This window comes from Meles meles, chromosome 2, assembly GCF_922984935.1.
Source record: "Meles meles chromosome 2, mMelMel3.1 paternal haplotype, whole genome shotgun sequence".
NCBI classification, from domain to species: Eukaryota; Metazoa; Chordata; class Mammalia; order Carnivora; family Mustelidae; genus Meles; species Meles meles.
The window spans coordinates 124,055,215-124,079,152 of record NC_060067.1 but is presented as its reverse complement, the minus strand read 5'-3'; the positions used below and the strand labels follow the sequence as shown (position 1 = coordinate 124,079,152).

At 37.0% G+C, this 23,938-nt stretch overlaps 1 protein-coding gene across 4 annotated transcripts in view; it reads right to left on the bottom strand.

The window, feature by feature from the left end:
- WDFY3 (WD repeat and FYVE domain containing 3) overlaps nucleotides 1-23,938 on the bottom strand; it is a 238,448-nt gene that overhangs the window by 36,520 nt on the left and 177,990 nt on the right. For 3 of the 4 annotated variants that reach the window (XM_045989611.1, XM_045989612.1, XM_045989614.1), the window contains 10 exons: nucleotides 22,975-23,132; nucleotides 21,840-21,917; nucleotides 20,178-20,405; nucleotides 13,659-13,712; nucleotides 10,691-10,859; nucleotides 7,211-7,374; nucleotides 4,634-4,782; nucleotides 2,977-3,097; nucleotides 2,359-2,444; nucleotides 518-598 (listed from right to left, as the gene is read on the bottom strand). In XM_045989611.1, the coding sequence (XP_045845567.1) occupies nucleotides 518-598; nucleotides 2,359-2,444; nucleotides 2,977-3,097; nucleotides 4,634-4,782; nucleotides 7,211-7,374; nucleotides 10,691-10,859; nucleotides 13,659-13,712; nucleotides 20,178-20,405; nucleotides 21,840-21,917; nucleotides 22,975-23,132 (1,288 nt within the window). The remainder of the gene's footprint in view (nucleotides 1-517; nucleotides 599-2,358; nucleotides 2,445-2,976; nucleotides 3,098-4,633; nucleotides 4,783-7,210; nucleotides 7,375-10,690; nucleotides 10,860-13,658; nucleotides 13,713-20,177; nucleotides 20,406-21,839; nucleotides 21,918-22,974; nucleotides 23,133-23,938) is intronic. The other variant, XM_045989613.1, reaches the window with a different exon arrangement.

Here is a 23,938-nt window from a genome sequence, read left to right as displayed (position 1 = left end):
CCAAAAAAATCATGAGCGGTCACACTTGCATTATTAGAACAAGGAAACCTGACAAAGATGAAGTATCCAAAAATAAGAGAATGCTTTATACATAGCATGAATAGTAATATTCATGAATATACATGAATATATATATTCATATATATATATATATCAGAATATAGCATGAATAAAAGTAATATTCTGAAGAATTTTGTAAACGCAGGGGGTAACAATTACATACAACACTGCACGGAAGAAGCAGAATAAAAATCTGTCTAGAGTATGAGCTCAGTTACACACACAGGACCGTATGCTGCTTAATGTACTCAAGGAAATCGATCAGACCTTGAGTGCTGATCTGACAGGAATGATCATGCATAGTGTGTCTTTTTCTTTTAAAGTTTTCAGTATTGAGAACATTCTGTGTAACCACTAGGAGGGGAAAACACTCATTCAAAATATTAAATAATACTGTGCAGATGCAAATCATCCTACTATCACTATTAAACTATGATGTAAGAACCATTCAACCTACCCCTGCTCCACACTTGTGTTCGGTCGTTGCCCAGACACAGACTCTGAACTGTCAGTTAGAGATGGCACGACAGCCAAAAACCTGGAAAATTTAAAAACAGCATAAAATTGGAAATGAAGCCAAAGTTGGGACCTAATGGGAGCCTTAGAAAGGCTGATACATTCAGACCTTGACTGCAGCATTTACCCCTCCCCCACCCAGTGAACAGCAGGCAAAGGGAACACACAATAATTGGAATCTGCTACTAGAAAGGGTCAGATGATGGCTTCCAAGCCAAATATAAAAGGCCAAGCAAAATCTATCATTCTGGATTTTAAATATGCTGTCATATTACTGGAAGAAAAAGCCTTGCAACACTGATGCACAGAAACTGAGTCAACTTAATGAAGTCCTACCGAGTGATTAACAGCTAAATATTCACATGACAGCAAGTAACAAGGACAGCAAAACACTGAGAGAACAGGGATAATACAAATGAAGATACACACATGATAAGCAACTTTATGTGACACTTCTGCATTTTTTTCCAGAGTTGCCCATAAAGTCAACATAAATATTTTAAAGGTGGAAGAGAGTTATAGGAAAATTCTTAGAACAGATGTGGACCCTGAACTTAGCACATACACAGACATTTTTCAGAGAAAGACAAACTCATCTTGTAACGGCTGCTAATTAGGAAAACAATTTCCTAGTGTTGAAAACAACATCGTCTTTAGAAGTGAATACAAGAGGTAACTACAATTTCAGTCCCTTTATTGGCTCCTTCCACATGTGAAAGGAGTTTTGGATTACCAATCACCATCCACAGGCACTTTGTCTGAAGAACCCCTCATTCCCTTGTGCTCACAGGTAGTATTACTGGACTGCAATGATAAGCGATGTTGCTTGACATTAGATATTTCTCACAGAAGTAAGGTGAAATATAAAACTTCCCTTAGTAGAGCGCTTGCTACCCAAACCACCCTTCAAAGAATTAGGAGAAGGTCTCTCGTATCTGTGATCCACTCACGAGAGTCTCATTAGTCATACAACCGACAGAAATATATTTTTTAAAGATTTTATTTGGCAGAGAGAGAGATCACAAGTAGGCAGAGAGGGAGGCAGAGAAGAGAGGGGGAAGCAGGCTCCCCGCGGAGCAGAGAGTCCGATGTGGGGCTCGATCCCAGGACCTTGAGATCATGACCTAAGCTGAAGGCAGAGGCTTTAACCCACTGAGCCACCCAAGCGCCTCCAACAGAAATATTTTTGAGCACCATGTATTTGTACTACTTTTCTTTCACAAGGCAAATTCTGAATACAGCTTACCAAAAGTAAAATCTGATTAGGTTAGATTAACTGCTTTATTTGGCTATGATACTTTTTTGAGGATGAAGGTTATCAACCTCTCTTCCAAGGCCAAGGAAGGTCTCATATGAATATAATTTCTAGGGCAACTCAGTCTCTGCATTCAATGCAATGCATGCAATGCAAGGAATGGCACTGTTTTCTTTTTTAGTAAATAGGAAAGAAGCCTATTTTGAACCTGAAGTACTATTTTTTTAAGCTACAGTTTCCTCATTCTTTTACATTTAAAGACACAGGATTCAATGATATGCAGCTTTTGATGGTATCTACTACAGTGACCAGAAAGATAAACAATATTTCACAACAGAATAGCATTGCTTTAAAAGATAATTAGAAGAATCATGTTTCAACAGGTTGCCAAAAATGAAAAACATTTTCCTCCAAGAATTCACTGATCTCAAGATCCTAGACGTTCAAAAACTGGCTTATCTGGTACTAATTTTCTCCTTCCATCCCCTCCCATGATAGCATTATCAAGTACTCTTAATAAACAATACCTTTGGTAGACTTTATTTCTAATTCCTTTCTGAAATGCAAGGAGGTAATTCCGTCCATCTCCAGAGAAAACCTCCACAGCAATAGGCTGAAATGTTCAAAGAGAAAAACATTAAGAAAAACACACACAAGGTCATATATTAACTTTTCCACTATGAATATCTACAGTGTTGAAGAAGTTAACTTTTTCAAGAACATTTTCAGAGTCGTGAATTCCCAGCAGATTAAATTACAAAGTAAACAGAGTCAATGTGCTCTGTTCAATTTTTATTTCAAAAATCTTTAATAGAATACTGGTAATATAATTCTAAAACTCTAATTGGAAAATTATAGTGAAGATGCAATTTTTATATTAAAAGACACATGTTGATTTGCATGCTATAGGAAAAGATGGATAATAAAGATATCATTCAAGTTTTAGGCTGTGTTTAAAAAGAGAGATATATTGAGTTGTGCCCTCATGTGACACGAGTCTGCCTGTCATAAAATCATCTAAGGAAATTCTGTAAGGGACAGGGTGGGTCCTATTAAGGGTTTTCATGGCAAGTATGAGCTTTAAATATTATCTCCTCTGAAAAAACAAAGAAGACAAAATGTTTAGTACTACTAAATCAACCCACCTGCAAGAGATACCTCCTTTTATGTACTTCCTTAATATCTTCATATGCAAAAATGCTGCATGTTCTCTTGAGCTGACTGGGGCCTTGCCTGGCTCCTCTAGGGATAATTGGCTCATGCATACTACAAGCAGCCAAGAGAAAAAAGATAAACAAAAACACAGCAAGAGATAAATTCACTGTTCAACAAAGGGTGTGTTATTTTCCACATATGAATAGAGAACAATACATCACAATACTGAGTCCACAAAAATATGTTTAAGAGAATAATATATAGCTATTGAACAAACAAAGAAGACCTTTTGATGAATATGATTAAAAAAAATCCCACTATCAGTGCCAACTTATCTACTTCGCACAGCTGGCACAGTGCATGCGTAGGCTCACCTACTTATTTATTTTTTTAAAAACGATTTTATTTATTTATTTGACAGACAGAGATCACAAGTAGGCAGAGAGGCAGGCGGGGGTTGGGGGGTTGGGAAGCAGGCCCCCTGCTGAGCAGAGAGCCGGATGTGGGGCTCAATCCCAGGACCCTGGGATCATGAACCAAGCTGAAGGCAGAGACTTTAACCCACTGAGCCACCCAGGTGCCCCAGGCCCACCTACTTTTAGGGGCCCAAGGAAATGTTTTAATTTTTTTTTTAAATCAGAAGAAAAAAATTGAACTTTTTGGTAGAAGGAACTGTTTAATGTATAATATGAATATATTCATCTTTAAAGCAACACAGTCACAAAATATAATTTTTGCATTTTGAACACCTCACACTGTCGAACATAGACACTGTCTCTGTGGTTCCTTCCTAGGACAGGTTTCGAATACTTCCTCTCAGCAACAGTCAGGGCCACATTATGATATCCATAGGCTCCTTGCTCCACATAAATATATTAAAAATTATATTTTGTGACTGTGTTGCCTTAAAGAGAGAAGAGCATATTGGCTTTCTAAGCCTTAAATTTTCTGTCTTCCTGCCGGCTTTGTCTTCTGGGTTTCTGTTCCCCACTCTCATCCCACAGGACTGGCAGAGGACAAGGAAGATAAAACTCAATTAATTCCTGCCTGTGCTTTATTCATGCTTTTTTTTTTTTTAAAGATTTTATTTATTTATTTGACAGACAAAGATCACAAGTAGACAGAGAGATAGGCAGAGAGAGAGGGAAGCAGGCTCCCCGCTGAGCAGAGAGCCCGATGCGGGACTCGATCCCAGGACCCTGAGATCATGACCTGAGCCAAAGGCAGCGGCTTAACCCACTGAGCCACCTGGCGCCCAATTCATGCTGTTTTGAGGGCGCTCAGAGGACAGGGACACTTCCAATTAGTTAGACAATAGTGTAGTTACCTGCATTTTCTCTACAACTGTGTTTGTACTAAAATTTAAAAACAATTTGCAAGTTCTAAGTTTATAAAATACACAGATTATAAGGAATTTGGTGTCTAGCACTGTTAATGCAGAACAAAAATTTTATTTTTCATTTTGATAAATAAAGCAAATATTTCCTTACCTTAAAATAACTATTACCCTTGTGAATATTTAATGACACACAAAGTGAAAGATATAACATTACTTAAAACACAATTTTTGGATTACAACAAAACTTGGTAAATAGACTGCTGTTTTCAAGACAGCTATACGTTGCATCTCTTCATTCATTTACTTACTTTGGAGGTAAGGTTTCAATATCTCTTATTTCTCTGGTAGCTGTCATTGTAAATCCATCAATCACATAAAAATGCTCTTTACCAAAAAGAAGTAGCCCCTCACTGGTATCCAGCCCCTGGACTCGAGCACAGCGGTACATGTGCTGAATCTATGAAGAAAACCATAAACGTTCATTAATAGAGTTAATCAAAAAACTTTCTTTTTTGATATAACAGAAACAAAATGTTTTTAAATATGGTTTTAATGGGCAAAACATCCCCTGAACTAAGCACACGAAACCTGAGTTTAAGCATGTTAAAAAAGAATCAGCTAAAACTGTCATCTGATTTGCGGCTGAGTCCAGCAAAAGCAGACAACCATTTTACTCACATCCATACACCTACCTGTGTTTTTACCTACCCAACCCACTTCTCCCACTTTTCACATTACTCGCTGTGTGCCAGGGACATGTGTACTAGGTTCCAGAGGCAATGAACATGTTAGATAAGGGAGGAAACGGTTACAATAAACAGGGCAGGAAAAAAAAAAAGAAGTGTGTACGTAAGGAGTTTAGGATTGTGCCCTTTGTGAGACAAGAATGAAAACAGGTCTGCTGAGTCTAATAAACCTGAGTGAATTCCCAATCCTGTCACTTAGTTATGTATTTAGCCAAATTTCTTAATTTTTCTGGGCCCCTGTGTCTGTCTGTGAATTTCAGATATACAATGGTTTGTTGTGAGAGTTACTGAGATCACGTATGTAAGCGTGTTAGAAGCTGTTGGCTATCGTCCCTTCCACACAGCTCAATTTTGTCTTTTTCCACAACACCTCCCAGGTGGGGACTGCGGCATTTGTCCCTCTTTGCTCCCAACCTGGGCTCCTGCTTGCCTGGCAGACTGCTATGCCATTGTAAAAAGCCAAATTTGGCAGAAGTTGTATTTTCCTAGTAGGAAGAAAGAGCTGCTAAGTCTCTCAATGTAAGTATTGTTTTCTTTCCAACAGGCAGGATTCAGTTCTTTCTTGCTTATAAACGATTTCTTGCTTAAACTCAGTTCAACATGAGTCAAGGAAAAAATATCAGCAACTAAACTAGAGCCAAACAAATGTCAAATAAATGTCAGTCTGAATACATTTCCTGCACTATTCAAACTTAAAGCAATTAGAGCAAAATCTGTACTCATGAGATTAAAAGTTTAAAAAAATGGCAGCATTAGAAAATAGTAAAATCGCAAATGTAGTCAATTTTCATCACATCTGAATTACTTGAATAATAAAAAGGTAGAATGTTACAGGAAAAACTGATACTTTAAGAAACATTGTCGTATATACAATGTACATATACATTGTATATAAATTGTGTATATACACTGTATATACATTGTGTATATATAGTATATACAATATATATACTATATTGTATATAGTAGTATATACTACTCCATTGTAGTATAATATACAAATATATATATGTTTTTTAAAGTGTATGGCTTGATGAATTTTCAAATGCTAAAAATATGATGCAGTCAGCATTCAGACTAAGAAACAGAACATTCCCAAGGTTCCAGAAGCCTCTCTTGTGTTTCCTTCAGACCTAATGAACTTCTATAATTATATGATTTTTAAAAAATATTTCCATTAAAGATTAATTAAGCTCTACATTCAAACAGAATTTTTAAATTAAGCCCTAATTTCTGACTATATCTTCATGGGTAAGATTTCAAAGGTTACACTAAGACATAATACAAGAGGCCAAAAGAACATCCTTTTAAAAAGGTGCTATAACGCATTAATTCCTTCCTTCATTTATTTATCCTTTTATCTACTCAAGAGATCTGGAGTAGAACTTTGAAATGCATGCATGTGTGCTTTGAAAAAGCGTAAATCATAGTATCTTATCCTTTGAACATGAGTTATCAGAAGAGATCTGGAGAAGTGAGACTGTACCCAGTAGGAGTTCCTGGGACAGAGATTACACAAGCGACGGAGAGAGCAGCAGTTTGGCAGAAAATACAGTGAGTAAAGCAGAGAAAAGAAACAGCATTGTGGATGTAGTGAACTGCGGGGCACATAGTGCTGCAGGGGCCTCGGTTTGTAAGAGCCAGTGATGTGAGCCCAAATAGGTGGGCAGGGAGTAGGAAGTCTGGAGGCAAACAGGAAGGCAGGGTAGTCTTCCGTGAGTGCAGGAGAACAGGGCTTAAATACAAGCCTGAGGATGACAGCACAGATGGGCTGAAGCTGCTTGTCGAAGACCAGAGGAGCTATGGAAGTGCAGAAAACTAGCACAAGGGCAGTTGAATGACTGCGCTGTGTGCATGGGTTTGAAAAAGAGAATGATGGCAAGATATACAGTCTAATAAAGGGCACAGGGATAGAGTGAACCAGCTATCAACTGCTACCACTACATCTCATGAAGCTCTGGGTGTCTAATGTGTTCAGACAGGTCAGAAAACCCTGAAAATGGGAGAGGTAGAGTTCTGAATCCAAACGGTTGCTTACTATTTGCACTGTATGTCACCTGGTAAATATCCCATCAGTTAGTGTTATAAAACGCAAACGCATTACTTCCATGCAGTCCTTTCTTTTTAGAAGCACAGTACCTTTTCTCCTTCCTCCAGGAGGCGGAGTAGGGTGGCATTATCCGTTTTCTCCTCCTCCTCTATTGAGCTGCCTTCCGCAATCTGGTCTTGTAGCTGCTCCTGGCTCTCCTCGTCTCCTCCGTCGGGTGCAGACCGAGACCGTTTCAGAGGAGGCTTGACCAGACCTACAGGATCATAAGCATGAGAGCCATGTGACCTCACGAGGGCCATTTGGGAAGCAGTTTGGGCTCCTGCAGTCTCTCCTACACATTTCCAAATTGAGATAACTCTGGAAGGTACAGGGAGGCAGCACAGTGCAGTGCTGAATGACAGAGGCTCTAGAGTTAAACACTTGTGTGACCCAGGACAATTATCTGCCTCTCTCAACTTGTTTTCTCATCTATAAAACTGGAACAAAAACACTATTTACCTTAGAGGGTTAGGGAGGACTTAATAATGAGTTATTCATGCTTAGCACCGTGTTTAATAGTAAATGCTAAGTAAGTGTCAGACGATAAACAGAGCTTAGCATAATTAATGCTAAGAACAGTACTGCTTATGGATAGGTGTCATTGAGTGGACACCACAAATAAATGATCAATCACTATCAGAAACAAAATTAAAGACAGAAAGTCTTTATAAGTTATAATCTTTATTTTTATAAGTTATATAGACTTTATAAGTTAATATATATATATATAAGTTTATATATATATATAGACTTTATAAGTCTATATATATATATAGACTTTATAAGTTAATATATATATATATAAGTTTATATATATATATAGACTTTATAAGTTAAAGTCTTTATAAGTTATAAATATGATTATAAGAGATCCCATCTACTTGGAGGGCCCATGAGGACTATTTCAAGACTTAGGTCATAAGCAACAGTACAGTCATTCATATATGCATGAAGGTGATCAAATCATCATGTCATAAAGAATAGAACTCTTTGAAATACAGGACAGATCATTCAACTTGCAGATTAAGAACACTCTACTGTCTACGTTTTGATAACTTTATTAGCAATCGCAGGAAGTGATAAAATCAACTAACGAGATGCCGGAGTATCAGCAGCATGCAAAATACATTCTAAACACCACATTTAATTAATATCCTCTAGTCGTTCCAAAAAACATCCTGTCACACCTACCAATGATAGTTGCTCTAAGAATTTTGAAAAAGCTAAATCATAGTATCTTATCCTTTGAACATGAGTTACCAGAAGTTCTGCTTTGCCTTGAAAGAACCTTCCTTTCACATATGAAAGAGTATAATAAGTAATCAAGAGACATCAAGTCCTGCTGGGAATATCCACAAGGGGAAAAAGCACATAGGTGCATTACCTTTTTTTTTTTAAAGTAAGCTCTATGCCCAGTGTTAGGCTTGAACTCACAACCCCCAGATTAAGAGTCATATGTTTATAGACTGAGCCAGCCAGGAATCCCTATCATTGCATTATTTTTAGTAAATCAAAACTTCCAATTCTATGTCTAGCATAACACCTTACATAGCATAGTAGTGATACCAAATTTGTGGGTTTGTGTCAGTAGACATTAGGAAGATGAGGCCAAGACAAGTGAAGTGCTTATGACCCAAACACAAGTCATCTGACTGCGAATTGTACATTCACTTGTACTCACGTAACAGCATTCGACATACTTCTGTAACTTGCTGGTACAATGTCAAGAAAGCTAGAAGACTATAAACCCACTCAACTACTAAAAGTTTCAAGGATTCTATGAAAATATTAGATCAATTATGAAATGGTTAATAAGTCAGTCACCATAAGACAGAAAAGGAAAATTTTAATATAAGAGAAATGGATCACAATTTTTGATAGTGTCTTTTGTTGACATGTTGTCATCATATACTATCAATTTTTTAATTGATGGGATCTGAAACTAATTTGGAGGGGAGGAGGCTGGGGGGTTGGGTGAGCTTGGTGGTGGATATTAAGAAGGGCACATATTGCATGGAGCACTGGGTGTGGTGCATAAACAATGAATTTTGGAACACTGAAAAGAAATATATTTATATTCCTAGGCTTTGTTTATAGAATATACCAAGGACTTTTGAATTTACCATGAATCAGAGGCTTAAAAGAGTTAAAAGACAATTGACTTACTTATTCAATATTGACTGAATCCCCATTTTGTCCTAGGCATGCGCCAAAACATAAAGTGAGAAGAAAGATGATCTCTGCCTCTGAGAAACTTGTAATTTAGAAAACATAAAACAGTGAAAAATCACTGAAATTGCTATGATATGAGCAAACGCTATCTTTGAACAGGGCGGTGGGAAAAGGTTTCAGAGAAGGATAATGGGATATTTGACCAGTGTCTTCGAGGCTGGGTGGGGTCTGTTAGGCTCCACATCATGGAGAAGCTATAGGAAAAGGGCAGAGGGCACACATTGGGAAAAGTACAGAATCCAAGGGGCGCCTGGGTAGCTCAGTTGCTGGGTGTCTGCCTTTGGCTCGGGTCACGACCCTGGGGTCCTGGGATAAAGCCCTGCATCCGGCTCCCTGCTCAGCGGGAAGCCCGCCTTTCCTTCTCCCACTCCACCTGCCTGTGTTCCTCCCCTCTCTGTCAAATAAATAAAATCTTTATGTGGTATATATACACAATGGAATACTATGCAGCCATCAAAAGAAATGAAATCTTGCCATTTGCGATGACATGGATGGAACTAGAGGGTATCATGCTTAGTGAAATAAGTCTATCAGAGAAAGACAACTATCATATGATCTCCCTGATATGAGGAAGTCGAGATGCAATGTGGGGGGTTTGGGGGGTAGGAAAAGAATAAATGAAACAAGATGGAATTGGGAGGGAGACAAACCACAAGAGACCCTTAATGTTACAAAACAAACTGAGGGTGGCTGGGGGTAGGGGGGTAGGGAGAGGGTGGTGGGGTTATGGATATTGGGGAGGGTATGTGCTATGGTGAGTGCTGTGAAGTGTGTAAACCTGGCGATTCACAGACCTGTACCCCTGGGCTAATAATAAATTATATGTTTATAAAAAAATTTAAAAATTATTAAAAGAAAAAAAAATTAAAAAAAAAATTACAGAATCAAGAAGTCCGAATTCATCATCTCATGTATGTTTTACTAAGCTCGTAAACCAAAGATGTGGAACACTCTTCTTAACTGTTGTCTAACATGCACCAATAACACATTTAGCAGTTGTTTTAATTTTTACAAAATATTTAGTTATTAAGAAAAATGTCACTGAGAATCCTGCCAAATGCAGTAAAAACATTATCAAGCCAAGAGGCACATTCCATCACCTGTAGGCAGTAAAGAGCCAGTCCCTTTAGTTCAAATCTAGAAATCAATCTTAAAGAGAGTGAAATTATAAAATATGTATGGATACTTTTAACCACATAGTTGGCCCAACGCTTTATAGTAGCTCATGTTTTCATGAAAACTCAAATCTAACAAATGATCCAAAGTGATTTTTACTTCTAAGGAAGAGGAAGGCTGACCTTTGACTTTAGCGATAGTGTCTTCACCATGCTCTGGTTCCTGCTGAGCGGCTTCACCTTCTGAACTCTCCACTATGGCATCCTGGACAATGGCTGGATTGCCAGAGGCTAGTCGCATGTAGTATTCTTTACTGTCGTAACTTATGGCTCTTCTGTATCGAGTGGGTTTCTAAGAAATAACAGAACAAAAGGATTCAGATGATTACTTTCAAGAATTAAAACATAAGCTTTCCGGAGGAAGATATGGTATCACGAATTCTTTATGTGTTACCTTCTCAAAGGGATTTTTTAACAAACTGCATTTATACATAGTAAAGCCACAGACTTTTGGGTTAAGTTCCTCTATTTTTAAATTTCACTGATTCTTAAAACTTACATATAAAAAAACAATATTAGCAGTTTTTCTTCCTGAAATAGACATAAATCATCTGTAGTCAAATAACATTTTCATGTTAGTATCACATGGCCTCACTGATGTATTAGAAAACCTTCCTAGACAGTAAAGGGAACTGCCAGTGTTGGAGAACATCAAGGTGCAAAAGGATGTCTCATTTGTGTGGAGCCTGGAACTTTGCTTCTACTCTAAATAAAGTATGTAGTCAGGCATAAAGGCAATCCATTTAGTTGGAATCATCTGTGCCAGTATTTACCTTAGACACCTGGAGGTAAAGATTCAGAACTGCACTGTTCTTCCCCATGTTCCCAGTTCTTACTGAAACTCCAAAAATGGCCCAGACCTTCCGCAAGTTCGGACCCAAAATGGAATCAACCAGCTTCAGGCCAGATGGAGCTCTCTGCTGGGCCTGCTCCTCCAAGCTGTTATCTTCAATTTGCTAAAACATCCCTGTTGTTTACTGTGTAAAATAATATGCTCCATAAACTTACTAACGAAATGAGTATATTAAGAACAGATATAAGTCCATCTTGAAGAAGAAATTTATTATCTAGAAATATTAGAAAAGATCTGATATTTTTGGCATATGATACAAGAGCATTTCTTTTTCAGAATTAATATTTATCCTAAAAATACAGTCTCCAGCTGACCTAAACCCTTTTTTCCCCCTGAAAACCGTAACATAATGAAATAAACAAGTTCTAGGGACACCTGGGTGGCCCAGTCAGTTAAGCATCTTCTTTCGGCTTAGGTTGTGATCCCAGGGTCCTGGGATGGAGCCCCACAGGGAGCCTGCTTCTCCCTCTGCCTGCTGCTCCCCTGCCTGTGCACTCGCTTGCTCTCTCTGACAAATAAATAAATAAAAACTTCATTAAAAAAAAAACCCAAAAGTTAAAAAAAAGATGGGGCTTGAAATATGCTTTAAAACCTTCCCTTTTTAGGGGTTCTGGGTAGCTCAGTCGGGTGAGTGCCCAACTCTTGGCTTGGGCTCAGGTTATGATCCCATGGGTCTTGAGATGAAGTCCTGCCTGTCAGGCTCTGTGCTCACTGGGGAGTCTGCTTGAGATTTTTCCCCTGTTCTTTTTCCTCTGCCCTCTCCCTGCTCACACTCATGGTCTCTCTCTAAAATAAGTAAATTAAAGGGCGCCTTGGTGGCTCAGTGGGTTAAGCTGCTGCCTTTGGCTCAGGTCATGATCTCAGGGTCCTGGGATCGAGTCCCGCATCGGGCTCTCTGCTCCGCAGGGAGCCTGCTTCCCTCTCTCTCTCTCTCTGCCTGCCTCTCTGCCTACTTGTGATCTCTCTCTGTCAAATAAATAAATAAAATCTTTAAAAAAAAATAAGTAAATTAAAAAAACAAAAACCAAAAACAACCTTCACTTTCTAAACATTATTTCACTGTTCCTTCCCGATGAATAAGAATAGCTGATTAAAAATACCCTGTCGGCCTACTCTTCAACTCAAGTAATCAATATCTATTATCCACAACAATGCTTATGTCAATAAACGATTTCCAACTCAAGTGGAAAACAAATATTCCTTGTTGGATGGAATGTTTAGACTGAAACACTGAACCCATTTTGAGATAAAAAGCTACCTAACTGAAGTCACACTGCCCTTCTTTTAAATTCAGGCCCAGAGTCAGGGAATCAAGAGAGCTGCAAGCTAACAGGAATGATATATAACATTGGAAAGTATTAAAATGAGGTAAAATGATGCTACAATGATGGAAGGACCAATCTGATGAGCAAACTAATAAGAATATTGTAATATCTTTTAAATGAAAGAAAGGTAGTAAACTTTGTACACCATACCAATTCTTCTATGTAAGGTATTGCAATTATCTTCAACTCAAAATTGTTCATTTTCAAAATGATGAAAGCATAGTTAGTGATGGGCAAGACAACGAATTAACAGATGTGGGGCTTGGCTACTGACTTCAGCTTGGCACTGTGTTTTTCACTAAGTATCTGGAGATATTTCTGCATTCTAAAGAAGTACTTTTTTTTTTTTTTAACTGAATTATGTACTGAATCTTTCTGGAAAAAGAAAACAATTATAAATTTTTTAACTAATTAAAAAAAGTTAAAATTCTATTTTAAAAAGTGATCTACATATACCCTTAATTTTCATTAGTTCCTTCTAATTGAAAAAATAATTTTTAAAGAGGTTACTCCTTGCATTCCCAAGATACACACTGTTTAGTATCTGGAAGAATTACATGAGCAAATGAAAAAAAAAAAGTTGAGGGTGTCAGGTTGCCCATTACTAACATGCATCAGAGCTTGTTAGTTTATATGTGAAGCGATACACATTTTACGGTGAGAGCGGTGAACACTCAGCCTGTTAGTGAGGGGCACACAGGCCCCAGGAAGCTAATTAGAACAAAGCCGAGAAAGACTAGAACATCTCTCAGCAGGAATAACACCAACTTTTCAACTCGAAGGAATTTACAGGAAGGACAAATTGAACATCAATCTTTTACGTTAGTCTAGTCTACCATGCACTAAAAAAACAAAAATGAAACAAAGAAAACTGCAAGTATTTTGCATTATCTTACAGTAATTTGTGTTTTACCTTTTGAGGAATGATATCATCAGGTGTCTCGGGCTGTTTACTTGGGACCTCAGACTGAAAATAGGGTATTAAGTACAGATACATCAGAAAAAAACAAAAACAAAAACAAAAAAACCCAAAACACAACAACATAAAGAACACCACAAAAATAAAATTTTCTTGAGGACCATATGAAATATGGAAGACGTGCACACTCAGAGAAAAGTAACATGATACCCTAAGTTGTTTGAAATAATCACTTAGCATCTGGTCATTATTTTTTCTTATTATCAAAAGTAGTTTTAAAGTAGAAACTACACTAGAATTCTCAAGGCTACTGAACAGAACTAACTTAAAAATCAGACAAAACTTCAGCACAGGTGGCCAGTGTCATGGATGATTGACAGGCAAATCTATACAGCTTCAAAAGGAAAAAACTGAAAACTGGATAATAGAATCTAATGCCAGATATTACCTTCCACCTACCTTTCACTGTGCTTATCCCTGCATCTGTTTTGTAACAGAAGCAGCTGGTTTGTACCATTACCAAAACCCCGTAGCACAGAAATCACAAGGTGCTTATTAGTGAAAAAAAAATCCTTCTGTAAAAGCCCAATGCCCTACTTCCTTGACTACTTTCATAGCCATAACTCCAGAAGGGCTGAAAGCAGAAGAGAGACTGGGTCATCAGCCTCCAGACCAAAAGTTTTTGTAAAAAGTACTTTGAAATATTAAGTGGTTGCTTTATATTTTATTCTGAGAATAAAATCTCAGTTAACAAGAGGGCAACTTCTGTTGAGCTGTTGTACATGGCTTACACACGTAAACATACACAGATAGCTACATAGAGACAATAACACACCCAAGAACTACTTCCAATTTTTCTTCCTTCTCAGTTTTATCTGGAGATAACATTTAGTACTTTTCCCCACAGTAAACATGCATCGACAAAATGACTTCACAAATGCTTCCTGCCTGGGCAAAACAAACACTGGACTACTGGGCATCCTTTCAAATACTTCACATGATTTTAATAAACGTTTCTCTTTAAAGGCAAACTTTTAAAAACATACCTTGCAATGAAGAATAACCTTTAAAATATATATCTATGTTCTCTTTCATGGTAGCAGTTTTGACTATACCAGTATAAAATACACATATGTGAACAGACGGTACACTTAAGATTTGTGTATTTCAATGTATGTAAAATTTACTTCAATAAAAAAAAGAATTATAAACAAAAACTCAACTCTAATTAATGATATGCATGTGGAAGTGTTAAGGAGTGAAGGGTCCTGATTCTGCAACTTTCTCTGAAATTCATTAAAAAAAAGAAAAACTAGCTCCAAAATAGATTGTTGAATGTGTGATAGACCAATATAGCAAAATGGACCCATTACTATTGTCGAATGCAACTTTAATGTCCACTATTTATCCTCAACCAGAATGTGGGTCTGACATGCAGCATATGGCACAGTGCTGGTTTAATACATACTCACTAAATCACTAAGGCTCTTATTTTGCTACAAGGCACAGCATTCAACACATAGTGTAGAGATAAGCTAGATCAGTAACTTTGGTATTATCATTGCTCTCTTTTACTTAAAATTTTGTAACTAATTATTATAATTATGTTTACATAGAAATCTTAAATTTTCAAAGTCAGAATTTCTAGAAAATAATTCTTTAGTCATTTTTCTTCAAATTTTTCTATAATGTTGGCAATGGAATTTCCTGAATGAGCTGCTTAGTTTCTATGAGTCCTGTGACATCTCTATATTACATAAAAAATGTATGTGGAGGCAGCCACAGGAGACTCCCTTAATTAGAAAAGGAAACTTCAAGCAAATCAATTACTCCTTTGTCCTAAGCAGCCCCAAATTAAAAGGTAGACACAGTATGGTTTTAACCCCAATGTATGTTTGAGATTATTACTCCATGAAAATAAATTCATGAAAATAAGGGGGGGTCATAAAATTAAAACCTGGTTTTGTATCTAAGTATGCTTTTTTTAAATGGAAAAACATGGAATTTCATTCTTCTTCCATAGGATTCGTAGCAATGAGACAATTGCTTAAAAGCCACTGGATTTTATATTTTCATCCTTCTCGAGGCGGCTCACATCTTAACAGTAACTACAACTGACATTACCACTTAAAATATAGAATTACAGTGCAATTTAGCATAGCTGTTTTAGTTATAGAAATTACCCAAGGAAAGTCATTGTACAGAGAGGAATCATTTTCATGTGAGAATAGATGTTTCCATATGTACCTAATTATTCTCATGACAAAAATTATTACTCTTACTTTTATTAAAATAATTTTAGTAGATAAACTGTGAAAGCTCTTAAATCTGAGGCAAACGAGCCTCTAAAAGAACATTCCATATTCTATAAACATCCAATTTAAAAATCAAGAAACGGGGCGCCTGAGTGGCTCAGTGGGTTAAGCCTCTGCCTTCGGCTCTGGTCATGATCCCAGGGTCCTGGGAGCGAGCCCCACATCAGGCTCTCTGCTCAGCGCGGAGCCTGCTTCTCCTTCTCTGCCTACTTGTGATCTCTCTCTGTCAAATAAATAAAATCTTTATAAAAAAATCAAGAAATAAAGTTCAAAACTTAGAGCAAGTAAGCTATCCTGTATACAATGTGTAACAGTATCAAGGTTTAAGAAATAAAACTTGAATGACTAGAGAAAAAAAAGTCAGTTAATTCATTCCTAACACATCAAAGATTTTAAAATAAGAAAAAAAATTTAATCATCACTGTGTTCTTTAATCAACAGAACTAAAAATTTAAATGCCACTTAGAACAGTATTATTCTTAACAAAGGCAAAAGATTAGTCAATTGCCCTTGCTCAGATAAAGTCTGCTTTACCTAGCAAGAAGAGGCTTCCAAAGCAATTTTTAGGTTGGCACATACCTCTTGCATTGCAAAAAATACTGACTCTGTTTTATAAACATGCAGGCAAGGAAGGCAACACATTTATAGGAATGGAAATGGAAGAACTGGGAGGCAATGTGGAATACTGTTTGGGACAAAGGTGGATTTTCTACAGAGTTAATAAAGCTTAAACTTCAATAGCCTTCACTTCCCATGGGATCCTTTCAAAACCCTGGAAAGAGGTGCCTGGGTAATTTCATATTCATAAATTTATGCCCCTTTTCTTGTAGAGCCCTCTGCCAAGTTATAAACTGTAGGCCCAAATTTTGTAATTTGGCTCTTAGTCCTTTTTAGTGGAAAAATTTCAGAATTAGGAAAATTTTACAGAATGCTAAATGGGAAAGCAATTGAAAAAGTCTGTAATTTTAGGAGAAAGAGTGCTGGTGGTCCATTCACTCAACATTTATTAAGTTCCTAATACTCTGTTAGTATTACAGAGACAATACCAAGTATATTGTTTCTTTCTGTCTGGAAGAAACTCACTGTCCACCAATAAGGCCACAAAACCATCAAAGGTTGGAATCGCTTCTTTTCCAAAAGTGAGTCAACTGCTAAGGAACTCTCATCCTATATACTCATTATATCATACTCTGCCACTTAGGAGCTGCACCTAGACCCTTCTCTAGGTTTTGATTCTTCATCTGTAAAATCAGGAAAACAGTGTTAGCATCGCACTCATTGCGCTTTGTATCTGCCCTTCTTGTTTGATGTCATGAAAGAAGTCAGTAGGAGAGCAGTTGCTTCTACTTTGGGGAATTTTCTTTGTGGTCAACACTGCCAGAGTGCATAATCCGCAAAATAAAAGTGGATGTTTAATGGCATTTCAAATTAAAAGGATTCTGAACTGGCAAGCCCAAAATAATTAGTCATTCAAAAATTTCATCATAGAAGATCAACCCTGACTCGTGCATGAACTAAGCCACATAAAGTCCACATTCTGTAACTGTCTCCCCTTCCCACCCCCTCTTTCCTTTTTTGTTAATGTATCTCCAGCATTTCTTGACTGCCTTGTATTTCCCAATATGTAACCCATCTGGCTAAAAAATAAGCTCCATATGGTACACACTTATTTCTGAGACTGTCTGTTTAGATTTTTCAGGCTGGTGAATGCTTTTGCTTATGTAGAATGCTAATAATACAAAGGTTGTAAGTGTGAACCCCAAATAGGTTATTTTGTTTTTATCTGATACAGAAGTTTAAATTCACTTTTATAAAGTGAATGGCACTGTTATAAAAAAAAGGAACAATATAAAAATATTATAGTTATATAAGTAAAAAATATGCCTCAGTTAAATAAAAACACTCAAAAGTATATGCCTCAGTTAAATAAAAATAGTGAGTTGGTCACATTTCTAGGAGAGCATATATATTCATCTTATATTTTAGTATTCTGGAATGGATTCGATTTATATGATTGCTGACTCAATAAGAAATATTTTATCAAATTGTTATAGGCTTAAAGTATTTATTTGGGGGGAAAAAAAGTTAAGAATTAGAGATTGCCCTTCTGGTTTACTCTAACAAAAGCAGGTACTAGTAGAGGCTGCAAGGTATGGGTGGATTAATTTTTTTCCATAGTGCTGTAGTACTAGAAATTATGGTGCTTTGAGTTACAGCTGTACCATGTATGATGTTCTTGACAGAATGGAATAGCTTTGAGCAAAGTGAGCTTTAGGAAGCTATCGTGAAAAATCTAGATAACTATATAGTAGCAGCTCTAAGACAGATACTCTAAGAAGTATCAGGACAGAAGTGGAAATAAATACAGCCAGGGTTTGGGCAAAAAGAGACGAGACACAGGAACAATGCAAACTGCCCTCACATCATAGAATCCAAACTATTTATTAGAAGATCCGTGTTCCAAACCTCTTTTATAAATCTCCGTTTCCTCCATTGTTGACAAAATCAAATGTAAAGTCAAGAATGTGAAAGTATTTAAAACCCACGAAGGGTTTGAAAGAAAGTTTTTAAATGAACCATTATAAAACTTCTACAGTGGGCAAGGGTTCAAATACTAAATAATTCAAACTTTATGACCTCACAGATCCTAAAATCCTATTAACCAAACATCCAAGAAGGACGGGCTGAAAATGTTCTTCAGCAGATGATTCTGCGCAGTGATCCGGGTTTCTAAGCGGGTTTAGCAGTTTCTACTGGATTGATTTCAGAGGCAGCTGAACACTAAAGTGAAACAAAGCATGGGATATACTCCCTTGAGAGATACTCAGTCACCTTCCTGTCTTCATGAAGCATAGTTGGTCAGATGCTTGGGAAGGGGCAGAATCTTAGAATATGTTTCTCTAGACTATATTTTTTAAAAGTTATAATAATAATTTTTAAAAAAATTTAACTGATGCCTCAAAAAATCTACATGATGTTAAAGGAAGATGAAAGAATTTCGTTTATCAAGAAGGAGTACAGATTTTTTAAAAGTCACAACACAGTGGTCTAAGAATCAGGGATTCTCTAGAACTGCCCCGGTTCAATATAGCAGCCACTACCCATGTGAAATGTGGCCAGTCAGGATGGAGACGTGCTGTTACTGTGAAATACAGACTGCATTTCAAACACAAGGTACAAAAAATAGTGTAAAATACTTCATTGATAATGTCTTTGTAACTGATTAAACATTAAAATGATAGTAATTTTAATGATTAATCATTAAAATGATCTGGATGAGATGACCAGTGAGACGCCCTTTTAACTCCCAAAGTTGTGATTCTATGACAAACACGAGTTTTCTAAGGACAAAAGTACTCTTCATTTTGGAGACAGAGGATTATTATTGGACACCAAAGAGTTGAATTACTACTTAGAAATATTATGAGGATGTTCAGAATTAAATTTGGCAGATTTTTATACTCTTGTGGCTTTATTGGGAGAGTCTATCTTCCTATCTTCCTAAACTTTTTTAAAAAAACACGATTCCTAGACCATCAGCAACTTAGACAAAATTTCTCTGGTCATGTGCAAGTCTGAATTAAGGCTTTGGGGAAGGGGGACTTATCTGAATAAAGGAAACTTATTGGCAAATGCTGTGTTTTAAACCTGTGGAATCAGTGATGACGTTTCTTAACACACAGACTTAACACACATACTCAGGCAATTATTCTTTAGCTCTCTTCTGTGTTTCTTCCAAGAACACTGCTTATGCCAATATCTATTTACTTACCTTCACTTAGAGCAGCGTCTGGCACAAAATAAGCATCATGTAAGTGCTTTACTAATATTAACCAATCTAATCCTAACAGCTTTTGAGACGGAGCTGTCTTTTCCTCCCCGTTAGGCAGGAGGAAACAGGAACCTAAAGTGGCCCAGTGGCCTGTCCTGGGTCACCCAGCAAGCGAAGGGGCAGAGCCCGGGCTCCACTCTGGGCACGTAGCTCCACAGGTTTGAAGCTGTAGCCCTTCCCTTGATGTCTCCCTGCCGTGTCGTCGCTGCCTCCCACCACCACCGCCACCCTGCCTGATGAACTGAATACAGCTTAATGAGTTTGCTAACTTAGATACTTTTGGTAACTGACCTAAAAGAAAGATGCCTGCCAAGAGGAAGAGAACCCTGAAAGAGCCATCGCAAACATTCAATTCTGCATACTCACCGCCACGTTTGCCTCTTGCTCCGTCTCTGGCACGTAAGGGTAATGGTTATAAAACATATCATTTCGCACCATTTTTTTCCTCATTCTGCAGGGCCCTTCTGTCATCTCCAACATCCATTTGTCTAGATGGGAGCCGATGGGGGGGCCCCACAACCCTCGCTCCCGCAACAGTTCGTACTCGATTTGGCACCACTCTTCTGTCACGTACTTCAGGGCATTTTGCTGACGCTAAGGGGAGGGAGTCCAGGTTGTTTTTCAAGCAAAAGCAGGAGGAATAATCAAAAGTCTACAAATAACTTAAAGCCAAGTTAATATTTGCAAACAAAATGAGTGCATATCATTTCAGTCAATATTATAAAAGTAAAATTATATTTATTTATGGTTACAGGGGTCTACTAATTCTGTGAGAAGGTGTGATTTTTTTGTGGGGGCCCAAGTGCTTAGCACCAAATAAATGACAGATAGGTACAAGGGCAAGGGTGCGGTACACTTGAACAAAGGACACTGAAGCAGGGATCTGGTAATATTACTTATGAACATACACTGCAATGCTTAGCCCAGTGTAAGTCAATAGATAAACATGGTAATTTAAGGATGACTCTCTCCCTCCCACCCCCAAGTCACAAAACAAGTACCTGAACATGCACAGGAGAAGATCTAGTCAATCAGAACAAGAAATACTGCCAGCGTATTGGCTTACTGGTCAGCTTGGTAACATTTACCAAGATTTTAGGTAAAGAATATAAACATGCACCTCTGATAAAGTACTTGATGTTCATATAAAAATGAAAGAAAAACCATTTTCAACTGACTACTGGGATAGATCTAAACCATTTTACTTAAATGAAAACTTATGAACTGGTAAAACTTCTGGCTATTTATCAAATGTCAAGATGTTTAGCAATTTAGCAGATAATTATAAATTAGACGACCTTATCTAATGGTTCATGGAACATAAGTATATAATATCAATCTAAGAATAAAATCTCTTTATATAGTGAAGATTACTGAATGAATAATCTTGAAATTACATGATATCACAGTAGTATTTATATGTTCAGGGGGGGAGGGAGGGAGATGAATCCTCTAAGACAACTAGCTAGTGTATGCCCATAAAATATTAGCAGTTAATCATTCAGAAACCTTCAACAGATCTAAATCTGCCACTTCGGAAACAAAATATTTAGGATAATTATGAATTCACCAAGAGGATTTCACTGAATTTATTTCTTACCAACATAAACCCCCAGTGCCTATAATAAAAAATTATTTAGATTTAATTTTAATTTTAAGAGACTTTCAGAGACTTGGATGCATATTTTCACAGTCTCCTTGTTAAGTCCAAAAGAGAGGGATTTTCTTTTATCTTAATATTTATTAGGAACAACCCATGCAGTAAGTATGTCAGTAGTTAATGTTGATGGAATTCGGTTGTGTTGATTTTCAGTTTGTTGTTTTTTAAATGCCATCTGCCTCTAGAAAGTTCAGATTTTTCTTTCTTAAAACCAGTGACCAGAGTAGCCATTGGCAGCAATAATTAAAAACATCATCTGACAATGAATGCAGTTCAGCAACATAAAAGTGGTAAAAAAGTATCATGAGAGAATTTTTTCTCACTCGAAGAATGCAAAAGAAACCTTTATTGTGGTTATGAATTCTTACCTCCTGATATTCCTTATATTGTGTGTCTACCAAGTCACGGACGACAGCAATATGTGTAAACATCCACTGAGAAATCTCCTAACAATGGATGGAAAAAGAGTCTTAGTGTTTCATGGATTTTCCTAGAAAAATGTTAACTAGCCTTAAAATAATGCCAAGTAAATTTATTAAAATTCCATTAAAGACACAACTATAAGACAAAACAAAACAAAAAACTCCTAAAGATTAATTATGTGATGAATCTAGAGGAGGCTTGTGTTATGGACAGAGATCCACATGCTTTCTCCCCCATCTCTATGCTCCTTCCAGAATGGGCTGGCTCCCACAGCTTCTGAGAGTGCCATCAACACCTCTGGGGATCACCTCAGATGTAGAGAACGGCCAGGAAACCCCAAACCCAATGACTGGCTGATTTGGAGTTAAGCAGGTTCAGCCATTTCAGCTCAGCACAGGTCAACTATGACAGGCCATTTTTGGCCCCAAAGTTCCACTTAGGTCAGTTGAGCCTAGACCTGCCTTGTAACCTGGTATTTCCCTGTGACCGATCCTGCTTCCTTTCTTACTCTTCACAAATATGGACCACAAGGGCACCTGTAAAAATTATCCTGCACCAGACACCCTCTCAGTGTGCTTCCTGGGGAATCCAACCTGACATAGGGAATGAATGATACACACTTTCTCTCAGACCCTTCTTCTCACTGCTGCCACTAAGATGAGTTTAAAAAAATCAATCACAATATATATGACAAGATTATAAAGAATAAAAAAACCATTTTGTTCTGGTACTGCTTTAAAATTTATATGATGATCAGCAACAAAATTATTCAAAGTTTGGAAAAACTGGGGGAAAAAATAACCCATTGTATGATCATGTATCAATAAGCTGAATCTCATCTTATGTCCAGTTATGAAGTGGCTCTGCATACACAAGACTTACAATGCAATTTCTTCATAATAAATTGGGAGAAGTTTCCATTATCTGGGTTATTTTTTAATCTCTTCTAAAAGCAAAAATGCAGAAAAGTTCCACTTCAAATCATGCGTTTATACAGGTTAAGTGTGTTATATAAAACACTGTAAGTAAATCTTGAAATACAGATTTCTAATAATATATCGATGAAACCAAACAATGTACCTGGGTGGAAAGACTGTGTTTATTAAGACCACTTTCCTTTCGATTCCTTCTCGATCCTGTTAACTTGGAAAGACCAAAGCCACTGCTGACACGGGACAATTTGGATTGTGTGGTGGGCACTAAAGCTTCTCCTCGACTTATGCATTTCTTTTCATGGGCTATGAAATAAAAATTAGATTACTTTACAATTTCTCCATGTATTTATTAGTCTTACTTTTAACACTTCTGCATCCAGGCTACACATCACAATTCTGTAGTCATCAAAAGCAGTTTACATTATAGACACAGACATTCTCTTAGATATTTCACATTTACTTGCTGGTGATCTTGTATTAGCATATCTGCTTGACAATTATTATACTAGCTGAACTGACATGTGTTTGAAACTTCACAGCTCTACAGTAAATGCAAACTTATTTTAACTGTATTCAGTTTCTAAGTTAGTAACAATTCACAACTCCCCATCTAAAATATTTGGTGCTGTATATACTCAGGAATTTAGAAGATTTTGGATTTTATAAGGTGATATAGTACATACACTGTATAGTATATAATACTGAGGGGCAATGGCAGTAAACCATAATTAAACACGGTAATATTTCTGCAGCAAAATGTGTGAATATTTACAGTAAGTAGGATAAATATAGATTAGGTTTTGCAACAAGTGATTTTTGGGCACCAATTTCATGAAAAAAACCTTAGGATTTTAGGGCTTTTTGAATTTCAGAATTACAGAGAAGGGATTATGGATTTATAACCAAGATGGTGACCAGGGACTGCATCTGTGAGCAATGCATTATCTTCCAAATTCATAGATGCCAGACGTGTAACATATTTTAGATTTAAAAAAAAAAAATCTGAGAAGAAATGCCAAATCTCAACACAGTCATTCTAGAATGAGTGTTGCTTTTCACTTCTGCTGCCGTCATGATATCCTCTGGGGAAGTTTTTAATTATATATCTA